Consider the following 21,200-nt stretch of genomic DNA (forward strand, 5'->3'; position numbering starts at 1 on the left):
CTGCAACATTGCTAAAGTTGTTAATTATTTCAACTAGTTTTTTAATTGATTTTCTAGGATTCTCTTAAGTATACCATCATGTCATCTGTGAAGAGTGATAGTTTTATTTCCTCATTGCCTATTCTTCAGTTGTTTTTTTTTTCTCATCACCGTAGCTAACATTTCTAGTACAATATTGAATAAGAGTGGTGATAGTGGGCATCTTTGCTTCACCCTTGATCTTATTGGGAAGGCTTCTAGCTTATCCCCATTACAGATAATGCTTGCTGTTGGTTTTAGATGGATATTTCTTATCATTTTAAGGAAACTCCATTTATTCCTATGCTCTCTAGTGTTTTGAATAGGAATGAGTGTTGTATTTTGTCAAAAGCTTTTTTTGCATATGTTGAGATAATAATCTGATTTCTGTTGGTTTTATTATTATGTTATTATATTATTATTATGGTTAATTATGCTGATAGTTTTCCTAATATTGAACCAGCTCTACATTCCTGGTATAAATCCCACCTGGTCATAGCATATGATCCTTGTGATATATTGCTGTAATGTCCTTGCTAGTATTTTATTTAAAATTTTTGCATCAGTATTCATTAGGGAATTAGTAGTTTTCTTTCTCCTGTTTTCGCTCTTCCTAGTTTAGGTATCAGCACCATATTTGTGTTATAAAAGGAATTTGGTAGGACTCCTGTTTTTCCAAATATATTATATAATACTGAGATTAATTGTTCTTTGTGAATCCATCTGGCCCTGGGGATTAAGTATTCTATTTCCTCTTCTGTTAATCTGAGCAATTTATATTTTTTTAAATATTCATCCATTTCACTTAGATTGTCAGATTTATTAGCATATAATTGGGGAAATAGCTCCAAATAATTTTTTAATTTCTTCTTCATTGGTGATGAAATCACCCCTTTCATTTTTGATACTGGCAATTTGGTTTTCTTCTTTCCTTTTTTAAATCAAATTAACCAATGGTTTATCTATTTTATTGTTATTGGGGTTTGTTTTGTTTTGTTTTTTCCATAAAACCAGCTCATAGTTTTATTTATTAGTTCATTGGTTTTCTTACTTTCAGTTTTATTAATCTTTCCTTTGATTTTCAGGATTTCCAATTTGGTGTTTAATTGAGGTTTTTAAAATTTGTTCTTTTTCTAGTTTTTATTTTTTAGTTACATGCCCAATTTATTGATCTGCTTTTTCTCTGTCTTATTGATGTAAATATTTAGAGACATAAATTTTCCTCTAAGTACTGCTTTGGCTTCATCCTATAAATTTTGGTATGTTGTCTCATTGTTGTCATTATCTTTGATGAAATTACTTATTATTTCTATAGTTTGTTCTTTGAACCACTTATTCTTTAGGATTATATTTAGTTTCAAATCAATTTTTAATCTATTTTCCACCACCCTTTCTTGAATTTTTATTGCATTATGATCTGAAAAGTATGCATTTAACCTTTCTGCCCTTTTGCAATTGGTTGTAAGGTTTTTATGCCTTAATACATGATCAGTTTTTGTGTACATGCCATGTACCACTGAGAAAAATGTATATTCCTTTCCAGAGGTCATCCTATCTAACTTTTGTAGAATTCTATTCACTTACTTAACTTCTTTATTGTTTATTTTTTGGTTAGATTTATCTAGCTCCGAGAAGGGAAAATTGAGGTCCCCTACTAATATAGTTTTACTATTTTCTCCTATAACTCATTTAACATCTCCTCTACCAATTTGGATGCTTTATAATTTGGTATATATACTTTTAGTATTGATATTACTTCATTGTCTATGGTGTCTTTTAGCAAGATATAGTTTTGTTCCTTATTTCTTTTAATTAGGTCTATTTTTGCTTTTGCTTAGTCTGAGATCATGATTGCTACCCCTGCTTTTTTTTGTTGTTTAATTAATCTGAAGCATAGTAAATTGTACTGTAGTCCATTATCTTTACTCTGTGTGTGTCTCTTGTGCTTCAAATGTGTTTCCTGTAAACAACATATTATAGGATTCTGGTTTTTTTTAAATAATTAATTTATTTTTAGTTTTCAACATTCACTTCCATAAGATTTTGAGTTTTAAAATTTTCCCCCTCTATCCTCTCCCCTCCCCAAGATGGTGTGCAATCTGATATGGGCTCTACTTATACATCCGTATTAAGCATATTTTCACATTAGTCATCATGTAAAGAAGAATTAGAACTAATGGGAAGAATCAGATGATAGAAGAAACAAAACAACAAAAGAAAATTAGAGAAAATAGTGGGCTTTAATCTGCATTCAGATTCCAAAGTTCTTTCTCTGGATGTGCATAGCATTTTCCATCATGCATCTTTTGGAGTTGTCTTAGATCCTTGCATTGATGAGAAGAGCTAAGTCTGTCAAAGTCAATCATCACACAATGTGGTTGTTACTGTGTACAATGTTCTCCTGGTTCTGCTTATTTCACTCAGCATTAGTTCCTATAAATCTTTCCAGGTTTTTCTGAAGTCTGCCTGCTCATCATTTCTTATAGCACAATAGTATTCCATTACATTCATATACCACAACTTGTTCAGCCATTCCATAATTGAGGGGCATCTCCTCAATTTCCAATTCTTTGCCACCATGAAAAGAGCTGCCATAAATGTTTTTGAACATCTGAGTCCTTTCCCCATTTTTATGATCTCTTTGGGATACAGACCTAGAAGTGGTATTACTCGGTCAAAGGGTATACACAATTTTATAGCCCTTTGGGCATACTTAGGATTCTGTTTTTTAATCTACTCTGCTATCCACTTCAATTCTATGTGTTCATCCCATCCACATTTATAGTTATGATAGCTCTATATTTCCTTCTATGCTATTTTTCCTTATTTATCCTTCTCTCTCTCTTACCTTTAACCCTATCCCTCCTCACAAGTGTTTTACTTCTGATCACTGCCTTCCCCAATCTATCCTCCCTTCTATCAGTCCCTACCACCCTCCCTTTTCTTATACCCATTTCTTTTTACTTTCCTATAGGGTAAGACTGATTTCCACATCCAACTGAGTGTGTATGTTATTCCCTTTTTCAACTAATTCTGATGAAAGTAAGGTTCAAGTGTTGCCCACCCCACCGCTCATTTTCCCCTCCACTGAAATAGTCCTTCATGTCTCTTTTATGTGAGATAATTTACCCCATTCAATCTTTCCCTTCCCTCTTCTTCCAGTGCAATCTTTCTCACCCCTTAATTTTGTTTTTTTAATATCATTCCATCATAGTCAATTCATATCCACAGCCTCTATCTGTGTATACTACTTCCAATTGCCCTAATAGTGATAAAGTTCTTAAGAGTTACAAATAGGGGGGCAGCTAGATGGTGCAGTGGATAGAGTACCAGCCTGGACTCAGGAGGACCTGAGTTCAAATCTGGCCTCAGACACTTGACACTTACTAGCTGTAGGACCCTGGGCAATCACTTAACCCCATTGCCTAGCCAAAAAACAAAACAAAAAAGCAAACAAAACAAAAAAAATGTTTATCTCACCAAAAAAGCAAAAAATAAATAAAAAATAAAAAGAGTTACAAATAGGGGGAAGCTAAGTGGCACAGCAGATAGAGCTTCGGCCTTGGAGTCAGGAGGCCCTGAGTTCAAATCCAGCCTCAGACACATAACACTTACTAGCTCTGTGACTCTGGGCAAGTCACTTCACCCCCAAATTGCCTCACTTAAAAAAAAAAGAAAAAAGAAAAAAAAGAGTTATAAATATCATTTTGCCATGTAAGAATATAAACAGTTTAACCTGATTGAATCTCTTTTTTTTTTCCTCTTTCCTTTTTACCTTTTTATGCTTCTCTTGAGTTTTGTATTTGAAGATCAAAATTTTTATTCAGCTCTGGTCTTCTAATTAGGAATGCTGTAAAGTCCTCTATTTCATTATACGTCCATTTTTTTCCCCTGAAGGTTTATGCTCAGTTTTACTGGGTAGGTGATTTTTGGTTGTAATCCTAACTCCTTTGCCTGGTGGAGTATAATATTTCAACCCCTCTGGTTCTTTAATGTAGAAGCTGCTAAATCCTGTGTAATCCTGCCTGTGGCTCCACAATATTTGAATTGTTTCTTTCTGGCTGTTTGGCCTTGGTGCTCTGGAATTTGGCTATGATATTCCTGGGAGTTTTCATTTTGGGATCTTTTTCAGGTGATAATCTTTGGACTCTTTCAATTTCTATTTTGCCCTTGGGTTCTAGGATATCAGAACAGTTTTCCTGGATAATTTCTTGCAATGTGATATCCAGGGCTCTTTTTTATTATTATTATGGCTTTTAGGTAGTCCAGTAATTCTTAAATTATCTCCCCTGGATCTATTTTCTAGGTCAGTTGTTTTTCCAATGAGAAATTTCACATTTTCTTCTATTTTTTCATTCTTTTGATTTTGTTTCATTGTTTCTTGCCCAATTCTTATTTTTAAGGAATTATTTTATTTAGTGAGCTTTTGTATTTCCTTTTCCAATCAGCCACTTCTACTTTTTAAGGAGTTGTTTTCTTCAGTGAAATTTTTTTTTATATCTTTTTCCATTTTTTGTGCATCTTGTACCAAGATATTGACCCTTTTTTCATGATTCTCTTCCATCACTTTCATTTCTTTTCCCAATTTTTCTTCTGCTTCTATTTGCTTTTTAAAATCTTTTTTGAGCTTTTTCATGAACTTTTTTTTGGGCCTGAGATCAATTTATGTTTTTCTTTGAGGCTTCATGTGTAGCCATTTTGACATTATTGTCCTTTTCTAAATTTGTCCCTTGATCCTCCATATAACCATAGTAATTTTCTATGGTCTGGCTTTTTTTTTATTTGTTTGTTTTTTGCTCAATTTTTTCTGCCTATTTTGAGACTTTGGATTTTTTACATAAAAGTGGGGCTCTGCTCCTGGAATAGAGAGGGCACTGTCCCAAGCTTCTTGTGCTGGGGTTTGGGGCCTTGCTGTTGGTTTGCACTGGGCCTTGGGACCTAGCTTCTGGTTTACACTGGACTATGGGGGAGCCCCTCTGCTGGCTTGACTCGGGGCAGGGCCTCACTTTTGGCTTTCCCCAGGGGTGGGGTCTTGCTGCTGCTTTGCTGAGGGGGGAGGCAATGACCTGCCCCAAGGGAGGAGTCTCACTTCTGGCCTGCTTAGAGGGCAGGGCCTTGATATGCTGCTGGTTTGCAGGGACTGCTTGTTTGCCTAGGACCTCTGGTCTTGCTTCTGGTTTATACTAGGGCTGTGGCCTAGCTGGTGGCTTGCCCTAGGGCTCAGGGACTCCCTGAAGGTCTCCAGGGGTATGGCCTGCATCTGCTGCTTGCTGACCCATTCTCCCCTCACCAATTGCTTGCCATGTTCCTGGCAGTGAGACTGCCCTAGCCAACCAAAGTTTCTCTGTCAAGAAAACCCCCAAAAGGATCACAAAGAGCTGGCCATGACTGAAAAATGACTAAACAACAACAATTCAGGTGCCCTTGTTAAAAGGAAAATTCTTTGTTCAGACTTTCATCCTGATTAATGAGGCAAAACTCTGGAAAAAGAGAATTAAAAAGAGTTTATTCAAAAATAATACTTCAAAGTAAGTAACACATTGACACGCTGATCACTAAAGATCATCAAGGGATTCAAAGTGGAGCCAGGTTTTATTGATAACTTTTGTAAGGAGAAACAACAATTCAAATTGGTCCACATCAGCAAAAGGGGATGGGCCATTGCATGTCAGCTCCTCCCCAAATGCTTGTTAATAGGTAGCTGGTATGTGGTGGACAGCAGGTACAGTTATCCCTTCCATATTGTGACTTTCCCTATCGCAGTTTCAATATGTCGTGGGTTGGCATAAGAAATTAAAAGGGAATTTTTCGGGAGTTTTGTGGAACCCATAGATGCCACATGAAGGTCAGTAGATGGCACAGAGCCTATGACCAAATATTTAACCCAAATTTTACAATAAAGTACTGTAAACACTCCATAAAACAGAAAGAAAAAACTCAAACTTCTTCTCTGGTATAAAGAGAAGGCCAAAAAATTTACATGGATTTTACAGATTGTGGGGGTGATGTACCCCTAACCCCCATGAAGTGAAAGGGATAAACATAATTCAAAAACTGCACACTGGGTGAAGCTTCCCTCAACACTGACTGACAAGCAGGACTGGAGCTATTTGGTCAACTGAGGCAGCATAGCTTTCAGTAATTCTCCTATTTGGTAGCTTAAAACATGGGTTTGTATTTTCTGGGGACAATTTGTAAATTTTCCAATGCTCTGTTGTTGTTGAAGTTATTGGCGGTTTTCTTGTATTAGTCCCTGTGCTATTGTGTTACATTTTGTTTTTTGTTTTTGTTTTTAATTTGTCGTGTTCTTCTGAGACAGCTATTATCTCTAAGTTATCTCTGCAATCCTATCTTCAGGGTCAGTTCGTTGGTTTGTGTTTTTTTATGTGTTTTTTTAACATTGTTAACTTTTTCTTGTCTTCAGCCATATTTTACTCTACTTCAGGACTTTTTATGTTCTGTTTTAGAATAGATTCTTCCAAATCTGTTCATCTTTCTTTCACTTCTTTAGAGAAATTCTTCATCATGAATTCAATTTCTTCTAGTCTGAGTTATAAAATTCTATATTGAGAGGTCTAAATTTTGTTATTTTTTCTTATTTTTCTAACTTTTCTTATATGAATTTTCTAATTTTTTTCTAATTTTTTAGAATTTTTAGAATCCCCAGGGATCTGTGCTTTACTTATTGCTGTTTAGCATTTTTATCAAGGACTCTGGTAAAGGCATAGATAGCATCCTTTTATTTGTAGAAGACCAGTAGCAAGGAGGAATAGCTAACACTGGAGTCAGGATTCAAAGGATCTTGATGGACTAGAATATTAAGCAGAATTGAATAAGATGAAATTGAGTAAATGTAAAGTAAGTCTTTCACTTGCCTTCAAACAAATGACTGCATAAGTACAACGTGGGGCAGGCAGAGTTAGCAATTTGAAAATATCTAGAGGTTTTTATAGATTACAAACTCAACAGGAGTCAGTAGTGTGACAGGGCTGCCAAAACATGCTGCTGAAATATTGGACTACAATGAGAGAGAGAGTTTTCAGAAATAAGAAGGTGACAGCCCCACTGGTCAGACTGTATCTGTATTACCCTGTTTTCGGTGCTGAATCCCATAGTTTAGGACAGACAGTAAAGAGCTAGAAAGTATCCACGGGAGGACACCCAGAATGGTGAGGGGCCTCCAATTCATAGCCCATGAGAATCAGCTGAAGGAGAAGGGATGCTTGTCCTGGGAAAGGGAAAACCTAGAGGAAATGTGATTACTGTCTTTGTGTGTTTGAGAGAGTCTTGTGGAAAAGGAACAAGGCTTGCTCTACCTAGCTCTAGAGGGCAGAAGTAGAAGTGGGTAGAATTTCAAATGTGGAAATTTAGTCATGATGTAAAGAAAAACTAGCTAGGAATTGGACCCACCTAAAGGTGGAATTAGCTTCTTTGGGAGATAGTAGTTTTGCCCCTTACTATCCTCTTCAGGTAAAACTGGATAGCCACTTGTCAGGTATGTGGTTTAGGAATTCTTTTTCAGGTATGGATTATGCTATATGGCCTCTGAGGTCCCCACTAATATTGTGTGATTCATTTCCTCTTAGTCCTGAATGATGTTAATGCCGTGCACATGATATATACTTAATAATTGTGTATTGATTTAAATTGGAGTTCTGCCCCATTCTTTCATTTCTTGGGATAATTCAACTCACCAGTATACTCACCCTGGAATGTGAGAAAAAGAATATTTTTTCAACTTACATTATAATGAATTTCAAGATTTATTGGCCCAGAACACGTGTTGAGTAAGGTATGGAAGTACAATTGAACTTTACAAGGAGATTCTGAAACTGAGCATCAGTATTCCAAACTTCCTATCCCATCCCTACTTGCTCCACTTGTGTATTATTAGTCAACTCTGTCCCTCAGTTTACCTCTCTGTACTAGGGCAAGAAAAAATGCCCTGCACTCTGGAAAGAAGATATACAAATGTCATGTGATGTTGACAAGGTATTGTTTGATATATGCATGTGTGTATGTATGTGTATGTGTGTGTGTTCTAAAAATTTTCACGAAGATTCTTAAGTGTGTCACTCAGAAAGCAGAGATTCACACAAATAAGCCAACTTCTTTATTAAAAGAATTCTTAAGAATTCTGTTATCACCATTTTTCTTCTATATATTCAGTTCACTAATTGTGATTTGATACTTCTCTCCACAGATCTGCAATTTGTTTTACAACATTGATGTATTAATTCTCCTAGCAGGGTGTCATCGTGAGTATCATGCTTCTGAGCTATGTTGTATATCTCTGGGTCCTCTTACTGTTCAGATGACTGAGTCTGCCCTGGTTTGATTTTCAGCACTGATTGTTAAGACTTTTGAGAACAGTGACTTCTTTGATGCTGGCATTACCAAGGCCCAGTTGTTCCTTACCGTTCATGATGCTGTTCTGTTTGCTCTTGGGAAGAAATACTTAGAGACTCCCGAGGATGAGCCAGTAATAAAGGTTAGCTGGTCTTGTGTATCCTTGGGGGGGGAAGGAGTAAATTTGGAGCCAAATGAAAATTAACCAGGAGTCTGGGCAACTTCTTATAATGCCAGACAATGATTCTAGGAAGAAAGGTGAGGCTGGAACTCAGAGGGATAGAATTTCTGGCAATTATGGTGTCCTGTATGATGTCCTGTGAGGCAGAAGTCAAGAAAGTGACTGATGGCTTCCACCATCATTCCTAGAAAAGGACAGCTTACTCCCTGGAACCCTTTCTCTTGGGTAGCCCAGCTACCAAACAAACTGAAAGGTCAACAAAAGAGAAGAAAAGAGACAATGAAGAGATAACAATGTGATTAAATATAAGTGAAGTACAGACATTATGACATCTGTCAACACTGGTTCAAAACCGTAGTTCCATTATTTACCTTTGTTTAGGGTCTGCTAGTTCAAAAATCTATCTTTTCATCAAAACCTGAAAGCCTGACTCACACTAAACAAATGCATGAGAAACTGATTTACAAATCAGAATTCTCATTTATTAATTCATATTGAGGGAATGGGCCTCAAAATAGTTCCATGCTTTCTAAATAAAGCCTCTGCATGAATTAATATTCTCCAAAGATGTGTGTGTGTACACAGTGCCTGGTACATAGTAGGCCTTAATAAAAACTAGTCAATTGAATGAATTGGTACTAAATGATTTATGAAGTCCCTCCTAGTTCTAACAGTTTGTGATTCTATGAAAAACACCAGATTTTTTCGTATGAGTTGTTTTTATGTTAGCTATCCCTCCCACCCCAAAATGGGATCACAGAATCGGACATGACTGAAACAATTCAACAACAACAAAGCAAACCAAAATATCCTGTACTTGTATACTTTCCTTTTAAAATCAAAATGGAAGATTTCACAGTTATCCCTATAAAATTTCATCTTGGTAGTAAGTTCCAGACTGTTAGGTATTTTGAATCTTGATTCTGTCTTCTCACTTGTTAGCTGATCCTCCCAACTTTGTGCCATATATGCATTTAATAAGCATATCTGTATCTTCAAGTTAAGTCATAGGTGAAAGTGTTGAATGGAATAGGGTCAAGACAGAAGCCTTAGCTTGCCACTAAGATCTCCCCCCAGCCTAATATTAATCAATACTATTTGAATCTGGTTGTTTGACCACTTACCTGTATTGTCAAATAGCCCATATTCTTCCATTTTGTCCATAAGGTTATCATGAAGCTATCAGATGTCTTATTGAAGACATAATGCACTATGTTTATGGATTCCCTTGATTTACTTGTCTGATAACCTATCAAAAAAGGAGATAAAGTCAATATAGGTTATCATAGGATCATATCATAGATATTGGATCATGGGACATGTTCTTAGTGAAATCATGCTGGCTCCTTTGATCACCATGTACTTTTTTTTTTAAGAGTTCAAAAGACATTTGTTTAATAAGTAGTTTAAGAATTTTCCAGGATAAGGTTACTAGGCTGTAATTTCTCGGATCTATCTTTTTCCATTGGGTTATTTTTTTTTATATATTTGGATATTTGCCTAGATTTTGTATAATGTCTCTCCCATTCTTTATGATACCTCAAAGATTATCAACTCTGGTTCTGCAGTCTAAATCTGTAAGTTGTTTTAGAACCTTGGAAGGTAATTCATCTGGGTCTGAACCCTTGAATTCATTTAAAGGAACTAGATATTTGCTTGTTTTCCTTGCTTGAATGTGGGTGTGGAGGATTAGCAAAGATGCCAACAAGTAGAGATGGCATTTGCACATAGGATTGGTCCCTAGAAAATAAAACACTGGATTTATAAATTGAAAGATTAGCATTACTAGAGCTTGTGCATTAATCTCCACAATGAATTAACTTCTCTCTGTGTTAATTTCTTGCCTCAGATTCTAATTCCTACTCTTTCTATCTCCTTTACAGGAAACACTGTATTTTCCATCCTATTCTCCCTTTAGTCAAATGCCAGGGTATGACTCAGAATCAAGAAAGGACCTCCAGATAACACCTTCCAAGGTACCCTACTACAAGTGCAGCTGTGGCTTTGTTCTTGCTGGTTCATATTTCCTAAAAGACTACATTCTGCATAGTTATCCCATGGAAAAACCCACATGGCCCAATCAATAGAGATCTGGTCTTAGAGTCAGAAGGACCTGGATTCAAACTCTTCCTCTGATACAGAATGGTTAGTTAAATTTGGACAAGTCACTTAACTTCCTAGTGCCTCCAAGCAGCTCTCCAAGATGACCTGCAATGGTATCATCAGAAATTCCCTATACCATGAAATCTCAGGTCTGGTCCTAAAAAAAGAAAAAAGCCCCAAGTGTAAGGCATAGGGCTTCTTACCAAGATAACATTAATAAAATCTTGGTAGTATTAGTCCCAGACTGTTAGATATTTTGAAACTTGATTCTGTCTTCCAACTTGTTAGCTGACCCTCCCAACTTTGTGCTGTATACACATTTAATAAACATGTCTGTATCTTCAAGTTAAGTCATCTCAGGTTTGGTCCAAAAAAAAAAAAAAGAAAAAAGTCCCAAGTGTAAGGCATAGAGATTCTTACCAAGATAACATAGATAAAATAGTTGGGAAATGCAAAATTCCACTTGACTGCAGTATCTCCTAATAGAAGCTAATTGCTATAGATTATTCAGGAAGAAAGGAACTGGTTTTGGTGCCAATGCCAGACATATGTTTTCTAGCCTCAGACTAGCTCTTTTTGGCCACCAGAAAAGTTTTCTTTCCAACCACGAGAATTCTATTCTGGCACAAACAGAATCTCTACCCTGAGGAATACTTCATTGACCAAACACAAAAGTGTCCCACTCCATTTCCCACTCTCTGAATACTATAGAAAGCTCCCTTTGAGAATTGTGTAAGAATTCAGAACAGTATGTTCTGTAAGGAACCAATCCAGTCTGGGTGTACCAAGCAACAGATTCAGAACTGAGTCATGGATGTCCCTTTATGGCTAGAAAGGGCCTCATCTTGTCCAACTGCCTCATTTTATAAATGAAGAAACTGAGGCTTAGGGAGATTAAGTGACTTGCTTTGTATAGGTAGTGAGCATCAAAGAGGCTGGATCCAGATCCTCTGACACCAGAGCTAGCACTCTTTCTACTATATCATGATTTCTAGACAATAAAACAAGTGTTTGACTTGGAAAAAGGCAGCTTTTAATGGGTCAATTTGTTGATGGCTTACCAAGGCGAATAAGTATAAATATTCTTTCTTTCCTTTTTTAAATACATTTTTATAGGTATTTTTTAATATCACCAGAATTCTTCCAGTATTCTTTCCCAGACCCTTTCCAGAGAGCAGTTTGTAGCAAATAATATTTAAGAAAAAAAAAGAGGAAGAGAAAAAAATCAGCTAAACCAATCAATACATATATAAATCTAAGAATGATATAATGAGGGGCAGCTAGGTGGCACGATAGATAGAACTCCAGCCTTGGAGTCAGGAGGACCTGAGCTCAAATGTGGCCTCAGACACTTGAAACTTACTAGCTGTGTGATGCTGGGCAAGTCACTTAATCCCGATTGCCTCACGAAAAAAAAAAAGAACATATGTAATGTTCCACATCTGTGGACCTCCCACCTAGGCAAAGAAATAGGGTGGAGATATCTTCCCATTTTTCTTCTTTGGGGCCATGCTTGTTCTTTGTAATTTTGCAACATTGACTTTTTTAAAAAATAAGGTTTTATTCATGTCTTCTGTTTTTTGATTATCATAGTTATTCCCAGTATTCCTTCCCCTCTTCTTCCCAGGTGCTATCCTGTATAATAAATAGTATTTTTTTAAGGAAGGAAAAAAAATCAGCACTAATGGTCAATACATTGAAAAAGTCCAAAAACATATGCAATATGTAGCACCTGTGGACTTCCACCGTCCATGAAGGGGTGGGTTGGGAATGTCTTCTCGTATCTCTTCATTTGAATCATACTTGATTTTTATGATTTTGATACATTCACTTTTGATTTTTGTGTGTGTGTGGTTGTTCTTTGCATTTATGTTGTTGTAGTTATTGTGTACATTGTTCTCTTAGCTCTGTTTACCTCATGCTGCATTGATCCAGGTACAGCTCCAGGCTTCTCTGTATTCATCACATATATCATTTCTTACAGCACAGTAGTATTCCATCAAAATAAAGTACCATAATTTGTTTAACCATTCCCCAAACATTGGACATTTACTTGATTTTTAGTTCTTAGCTATTGCAAAAAGTGCTGCTATAAATATGGGGATGTGTATATAGGGACTCTCTTCTTATTGATAGCTTTCTTGGAGTTATAAACCTAGTAAGGGAGTGTCTGATTCAATGGTAGGGACTTCTCAGTCACTTGATTTGCATAAGTCCAAGTGGTTTGCCAAAAAGCTTATATCATCTCTGCCAACTATGTATTAGTATGCTTAACATTCCACAACCACTCCAATATTAGCTATTGCCTTTTGCATCATTTTTGCCAATTTGTAGGATGCAAGGTGAAACCTCAGGGTTGTTTTGATTTGCAGTTCTTTTATTATTGGTAATTTAGAGCATTCTTTCATGTGGTTGTGAGTAGTTTGCAATTCTTTTGAAAATGGTTTGTTCATTTCCTTTGACTACTTATCTATTGGGGAATATTTATTAGTGTTGTATGTGTATATGTGTGTGTGTGTATACCTAACACACACATATATGTATATGTGTATACGTGTATTCAGGCATACCTTGTTTTATTGTGTTTTACTTCATTGCATTTCACAGATTACTTTTTTACTAATTGAAGGTTTGTGGTGACCCTACATCAAGCAAGTCTTTCAGTACCATTTTTCTAATAGCATGTGGTCACATTGTGTCTCTGTGTCACATTTTGGTAATTCTCACAATATTTTAAATGTTTTCATTATTTTTATATCTATCATGGTGATCTGTGAACAGTGATCTTTGATGTTACTATTGTAATTGTTTTGGGGCACCACCACACCCATGACCATATAAGACAGCAAATTTAATCAATAAATGTTGTGTGTGTTTTGACTGCTCCATCGATCAGCTGTTCCCTGTCTCTCTGCCTCTCTTAGGCCTTCCTATTCCCTAAGACACAACAATATTGAAGTTAGGCCACTGAATAACCCTACAATGGCCTCTTAGTATTTCAGTGAGAGGAGAGTCAAAACTTGGCAAACTTCCTTTTTGTCTTTATTTTCATTTGTTTGTCTTATTTTAAGAAATTACCACAGGCACCCCAACCTTCAGCAACCACTTGTTCAGTTAGCAGCCATCAACAGAGAGGCAAGACCCTCTACAAAAAGATTACCACTTGCTGAAGGCTGCAAGTTAGCATTTTTTAGCAATAAAGTATTTTTTTTAACTAAGGTGTATATATTTTTTTAGACATAGTGCTATTCCATACTTAATAGACTACAATATAGTACAAACATAACTTTTATATATACTGGGAAACCAAAAATTTGTGTGATTCACTTTATTGAATTTTCACTTTATTGTAGTGGTCTGGAAGTCACTATTTCTTTAATAAGCACTTTGTATCTGAATCTATACAAGTGTTTCACTTTAGTATGTCAGTCCTCAGATATTTTATGCATTTTGTAGTCATTTGGAATGAGATTTTCCAATTTCTGCTTTTTATGTTTTGTTATTATTATATAGAAATGCTTTGTTGTTTATTTTTAATTTTTGAGGGTTTGTTTTGCAGCCTACAACTTTGCTAAAACTATTGTCTCAGTATCTTTGCTGATTCTCTAGGGTTTTCCGAGTATACCATCATATCATCAGGAAATAGGGATACTTTTGTCTCCTTTTTACCTATCTTTATGCCTTTAATTTCTTTCTCTTGTTTTATTACTGTTGCTGGCATTTCCAGAACTATATCAAATTATAGTAGCTAAAGTGGGCATCCTTGCTCCACTTCCATAGTTAATGGAAAAGATTCTAGTGTGTCCCCATTGCATATGATGCTTACTTTTGGTTTTAGATAAATGTTTTTTGGGGCAGCTAGGTGGTACAGTAGATAGAGCACCGGCCCTGGATTCAGGAGGACCTGAGTTCAAATCTGGCCTCAAACACATAACACTAACTAGCTGTGTGACCCTAGCCAAGTCACTTAACACCATTGCCTAGCCAAAAAAAAAAAGAAAAGAAAGATAAATGGGTTTTTTTTGTGAGATTGAAAAAGGTCCCTTTAAATCTATTCTTTGAGTAGTCTTTAGCATAAAAGTGTCGCACTTTTTCAAAGCCCCTGATTCCCCCTCCTATTTGTTACCCCTTTCCCTTTGGGGTTTTGCTTAGTAGTTCCTTTTTCTTTTCATGTTTTAACTTGGTTATCTGATTTTCCCCCACCTTTTTTTCTTCTCAGTTAGTCAAGTAGATTTCTCCTTCTTCCTGTTTAACTAGTCATATCCATTAGTCTTTAATATTTTTTCTGTCCCTTTCCAGAAAAGATTTCACTATCCATCCTCTGTTTCTGTCTATTCTAGATTCTCATTCTCTGGTTCATGATAATTATCTAGTCTTTCTCTATTCTCTATATTCCTTATGGAATAAAATCTTCCAAGGTATCCATTCTGGGCTCTCCCATCTTGGCAGTTTCTGCCATTGTCTTGTAGAGTTTGCTCCACGGATTCCCCTTTTCCATTATTCCTCATTCCTAGAACATTGAAAATTCCTGCAAGTGACAGAGAGGATGGTGCCCCATGATAGGACCTATCTTCCCACCCTTTTCCCCCTTGCCCTTTCCCCACCCCACCACAAGTCCCTGGTTATGAAAACTGTCACTGATCTATACCCTCTTCCTAGTTACCTTCTTTTCCCTTTTTGCCTCAAAATTTTCTCCCTGGGTCCATGCCCTCTGATTCTCCTAAGTGCCAGTTACCCCCATGAGTTCCAACTCCCCCCTCCTGAGGTAAGACAAGGGGTCTTTTCAGGAACCAAATCGCCTAGACCACACTGGGTCCCCATTTTCCTTCATAAGACATCTCTTTCACCCATAGGAACATTCTCCAATGGAACTCTATCACACCACCAAAGCAAAGGCTCTCCCTACTTTTCAGTCCTCCTCCCCTTTTCTTTCCCCACTCCCCTAAAGGATCTTCTCTTCCAGAGTGACCACAGGGGGGTCATCTTCCCCTCATTACTAGCCCTCAATATTGCCCAGGCACATTATAGTCTTTTCATCCCCCTGCTCCTCTCGCTCCACTGTCATGCACCCTTCCATTTTGTAATGTAGTCCCAGAAAAAAAAATACTGATTTACCTATAAATAGGGTGTTGCCAGGTTTTTGTTTTTAATACCTCAGGCCCATTTTTTTATCACTGTTACCATCACCTGATTTCCACCTTCATCCTTATCTCCTCATGTCCCTTTGGAAATAAGTCTCATACTGGTCACTGTTGTTACTCTCTTAATGTTGTCCTTGGCTGTTATATTCATTCACCCCTCCTGCATTTCTGCTGTCTCAGATATTCAAGAGCAAATAATCTCTTCTGATCTGGTTTTCTTTATGAGAATGTTTCAAATATTTCTTTATTATTGAATGTCTATCTTTTTTTTAAAATTTGTGATTAAGCTCAGACTTACAGGGCATATTACCCCCAACTGCACCCGTTGCTCCATTGCTCTTTAGAACACATTCAGTTCCCTCCTACATTTTCTGATGGGTGAAGAATAGTGTTTTGTTGTTTGAATTTCCTGTCCTTTGTACTTGAGGTCTTTCTCCTGACGGTTTGTAGAACTATTTTTCTGAATTGAATTGATGGATTTAACCACTATGTACTTCAGAGTTTTCAGCCTTGGGTTCCTTCTGGAAGCAATTGTGAATTCTTTTTCTATGTTCAGAAATTCTGTGCAGTTTTCTTGTATTATTTCCTGCATGATGGTGTTGATTGTTTTGTCCTGTTGTATTAGAAATAGAGCCCCTTGTACCCCGTCAGCAGGGCTGGGAAGTTAGCCCAGCCCAGGCGAGCTGCCGCAGCCTATTACTTTCCCAGTTGCAATGCGGACAGGAGTCTTGCTCTTAATCACAAAACTAAGGCTGGGGTGAAAGAAGAATCGTTTATTACGGTTCTCGCAAGAATCAGGTGCACCCTCTGGTGGGAGAGGCACACTGTACAGAAGCGAGAGCCAGCTTTTATACTGTTAGTATGATCCTGCTCCTCCTAGCAGGGCTAGGATAGGTCCAGCTCATCTGAGTTACACTCTTTCCGAACAGCCCATCCCATGTTCAAAAATGGCGGCCATCTCTGCCCTTGGGGTGTGTCAGTTAATAATCAGTAAGGTTATTAAGCAAGCATGACCCTGACATTTTGCAACTGGTTTAGCCTCCAGGGCTCTTTGTTAAGGAACTAGTTGTTTGCAGAATATTTGGGACACTTTCTGATTGGTTGAGGGACTGTCCACAAGATCTTGGAATTCCCTTGTTCTGCTGTGGAAGCCTAACTTCTAAATTTTCCCACATTGGAGAACTATGATCTTTGGTCTCTACACATCTTCTCTTTGAGATTAATATGTTTTGCTTGTATAGTGAGCATATTTCCTTTTGATGTTTTTATTTTTTGTTTCTCTTCTTCTAGATTATCCTTCATTTCTGTTAATTTGCATCCCCAGTCTGTTGTTGTCTCTTTTGTTTCTTTGGTGAGACTTGCTGCTGAAGATTCTGGTTTTTCTATTCTGCCCATCATTTTTGCTGTGCAGGCCATAAATTCTGCTCATTATTCTTGTTTCTCTTTTAAACCACTCAGGAAGAGCATGTTGTGGTTCCATGTTCTCCTTAAATTCCACAGAAGTTTTCCTTTTCTTCCCCCCAAATATGTATTTATTTATAGGTGTTTGAACTTGTTTACTAGATCTGGAGGACATATTGCTTTCTTCTATAATGTTTTCCCTGTTGATTTGTCTGTTTATATTCAAGGTCTTTGAGTTTTCTTCCTCTTGAGACCCTTGGTAATTTCAGTCTTCCCTCCATCCTTATTGCTCACTTTCTGATTCTGGTGTTTTCCTCTGATGGTGGTTTCCCTGGGACCTGGATCTCAAAGTATCTCAGCCTCCTCTCATGATGGGCAATTCACAGTTCATCAGACAATGTATCTGCCCTAAGTGCCTTTTGGGGGACAGAATTGTCCCCGGCTAAATGCTAGGCTCTTGCCCTCAGGCTTAGTTGGAATGACCCATCACCACCACGATATCATATCCTGCTCCTTCTGTTTTCTCAGTTCTCTGGACCAGCACTGCCAGTTTGGTGAATTGTCATGCTGGTGCTATGGGATTTTTGAGGGGTGGGTTATTGAGTTCTATTTCTTTTCTTTTTTTAAAGATTCATTAATTTATTTATTTTTAGTTTTCAACATCCACTTCCACAAGATTTTGAGTTCCAAATTTTCTCCCCATCTAGTCCCTCCCCAACCCTAAGACAGCATGCATTCTGAATACCTTTTCCCCTAATCTGTCCTCCCTTCTATCTCCACCCCCTTCTCTTATCGCCTTCCTCTTCTATCCTGTAGGGCAGGATAGATCTCTATACCCCATTGCCTATATATCTTATTTCCCAGTTGCATGTGAAAACAATTTTTAACATTTGTTTTTAAAACTTTGGGTTCCAAATTTTCTCCCTCCCTCCCTCCCCACCTCCCCTCATTGAGAAGTTTATACTTGTGTAGTCATGCAAAACACTTCCATAGTAGTTATGCTGTGGAAAACTAAGTGTATTTCCCTTTATCCTATCCCGCCTCCCCCCGCCCCATTCATTCTATTCTCTCTTTTGACCCTGTCCTTTCTTAGAAGTGTTTGCTTCTGATTACCCCCTCTCCCAATTTGCCCTCCTCTCTATCATCCCCCCTGCTCTCTTATCCCTTTCTCCCCTATTTTCCTGTAGGGTAAGGAAGAGCTTTCCATACCCAATTGAGTGTGTATGTTATTCCCTCCTTAAGCCAAATCCAATGAAAATAGATTCACACATTCCCTCTCACTTTCCTCCACTTCCCCTCCATTGTAAAAGGCTTTTCTTGTCTATTTTGTGTGATATAATTTACCCCTTTCTACATCTCCCTTTCTCCTTCTCCAAGTATAATCTTCTCTCACCCTTAATTTTATTCTCCAGATATCACTCATTCATCTTCAACTCACTCTGTACCCTCTATCTATCAATCTATCTATACACATAATTTTGCCTTCCAACTACCCTAGTACTGACAAAGGTCTCATGAGTTAAAAATATCATCTTTCCATGTAGGAATGTAAACAGTCCAACCTTAATAAGTCCCTTATGATTTCTCTTTCCTGTTTACCTCTTTATGCTTCTCTTGAGTCTTGTATTTGAAAGTCAAATTTTCTATTCAGCTCTGGTCTTTTCATCAAGAATGCTTGAAAGTCCTCTATTTCACTGAATGACCATATTTTCCCCTGAAGGATTATACTCACTTTGGCTATAATCCTCTCTCCTTTGCCCTCTAGAATATCATATTCCAAGCCCTGTGGTCCCTTAATGTAGAAGCTGCTAAATCTTGTGTTATCCTGATTGTGTTTCCACAATACTTGAATTGTTTCTTTCTGGCTGCTTGCAGTATTTTCTCCTTGACCTGGGAACTCTGGAATTTGGCTACAGTATTCATAGGAGTTTTCCTTTGGGGATCTCTTTCAAGAGGAGATCAGTGGATTCTTTCAATTTCTATTCTACCCTCTGGTTCTAGAATATCAGGGCAGTTTTCCTTGATAATTTCATGAAAGATGATGTCTAGGCTCTTTTTTTGATCATGGCTTTCAGATAGTCCAATAACTCTTAAATTCTCTCTCCTGGATCTATTTTCCAGGTCAGTTGTTTTTCCAGTGAGATACTTCACATTGTCTTCTAGTTTTTCATTCTTTTGGTTTTGTTTTACAATGTCTTGATTTCTCATAAAGTCACTAGCTTCCAATTGCTCCATTCTAATTTTTTTTTTTTGGCTAGGCAATGGGGTTAAGTGTCACACAACTAGTAACTGTTATGTGTCTGAGGCCAGACTTGAACTCAGGTCTTCCTGAATCCAGGGCTGCCCCTTTCCCTTTCTTCCTCTACTCTCCCATAGAGATCTTTTGCAGCACAGAAGTCTGTCTGTTATTTCCCAAGTAATCTTCTGTAGCCTGGAGCAGATGTCCATAGCACAGGAAAGAGGGAAAGGGGGGGAGGGGGGAGCAGCTAGGTGGTGCAGTGGATAGAGCACTGGCCCTGGAGTCAGGAGGACCTGAGTTCAAATCCAGTCTCAGACCAGATACTTGACACTTACTAAGCTGTGTGACCCTGGGCAAGTCACTTAACCCCAATTGCCTCACAAAAACAAACAAATAAATAAATAAATAAAATAATAGGGAAGGGGAGGGGACCAGAGGTTGGGGGTTGTATTTTGTTGTAAGTTTGTGGGTTTTGAACATAAAGTCAGATGGAAAAAACATTTGAAATCCTCTTTTGTCAGTTTTTCCAGTATATGACAACCATTAACAATTTATTTTCTGCACAACATATCCCAGAGTCCAACCATGTCCCTGGAGCTGGGCTCAACAAATGGAAATTTGGTTCTACCCCAAAGCAATGAAATGGTTCAGAAACTGGAGTGCTTTTTTTTAACTCAAGTTGCAGCATATTGGTATAAATACTTTCTTATTTCTTGCTCCTATGAGGTGGCTTCCCATCCATTCTCTTTGTCAGTGGCCAAAGTCCCACTTGGAACTTCTCATTCTTTTCCAGCTGACTATACTTTATTCTGTATCAGTCAATATTTTTCTAACTACTAGTAGAATAAAGTAAGTTTTCTAAATTTCCTGTTTAAAAAAAATCCTTTGTTTGGCTAGGGTAGCCTCACTGTCAGGAGTATAGCAAGCTGTTGGGGAGGAAGTGCAGGGTGTGTTCAGGATAGGCATCAGTTCATAGGTTGTTTGTTTGTTTACCTTCTTTTCCAGCTGTCCTAAACCATGAAGATGGTTGGATTTGCTTTGTCTTTGGCCCATAATTTATGTTATGGAGAAATATGGGAGGTCATGGGGATCAGAGAAAATGTCTAGTTACACATTATAACATCTTGTTAGGCATATGATCCAGAAGTCCACAACATTTATTTTTTATTGTTTTATAGCTGATCTTTCCATTTACATTGTTGTAGTCGTGTGTATTGTTTTCTTGTTTCTACTTACTTTATCTGAATCAGATCATGTAACTATTTCCCATGCTTCTCTCTATTCGTATTTGTTATTTCTTACAACCTAGTATTATTTCATTATGTTTATATTCCATAATTTGTTTAGCCATTCTCCATTGTATGGGCATCTACTATATTTCCAATTCTTTGCTACCACAAAAAGTGCAACTATAAGTATTTGATGTATTATGGGCCACTTTCTTCTTATCAATAACTCCTAGGAATGAAAGCCTCGTAATGGAATGTCTCAATCAAAGATAAACATTTTAATTACCTTATTTGCATAATTCCAAATTGCTTTCCAGCTTGGTCATACTGATTTACAGCTCTTCCAACAATGCGTTAGGGTGCTCATCTTCCCACAACCCCTCTGGTATTAACTATTCCTATCATTTGTCATCTTTGCCAATTTGCTGTGAGTAATTAGTAATTTGGAGCATTCTTTCATATACTTGTTAACGTTTGCAATCCTTTTGAGAACTGTTTATTCATATTCTCTGATCACTTATCTACTGGGGAATGACTTT

The 21,200-nt window shown here is 37.3% G+C and overlaps 1 protein-coding gene across 1 annotated transcript in view; it reads left to right on the forward strand.

The window, feature by feature from the left end:
- SLC26A8 (solute carrier family 26 member 8) overlaps window positions 1–21,200 on the forward strand; it is a 180,657-nt gene that overhangs the window by 137,683 nt on the left and 21,774 nt on the right. The window contains 3 exon segments of the mRNA XM_020999637.2: window positions 8,222–8,276; window positions 8,364–8,509; window positions 10,432–10,524. Coding sequence (XP_020855296.1) covers window positions 8,222–8,276; window positions 8,364–8,509; window positions 10,432–10,524 — 294 coding nt within the window.

The sequence above is a fragment of the Phascolarctos cinereus genome, unplaced genomic scaffold (genome assembly GCF_003287225.1).
Source record: "Phascolarctos cinereus isolate Bilbo 61053 unplaced genomic scaffold, phaCin_HiC Scaffold_5;HRSCAF=322, whole genome shotgun sequence".
Lineage (NCBI taxonomy): Eukaryota > Metazoa > Chordata > Mammalia > Diprotodontia > Phascolarctidae > Phascolarctos > Phascolarctos cinereus.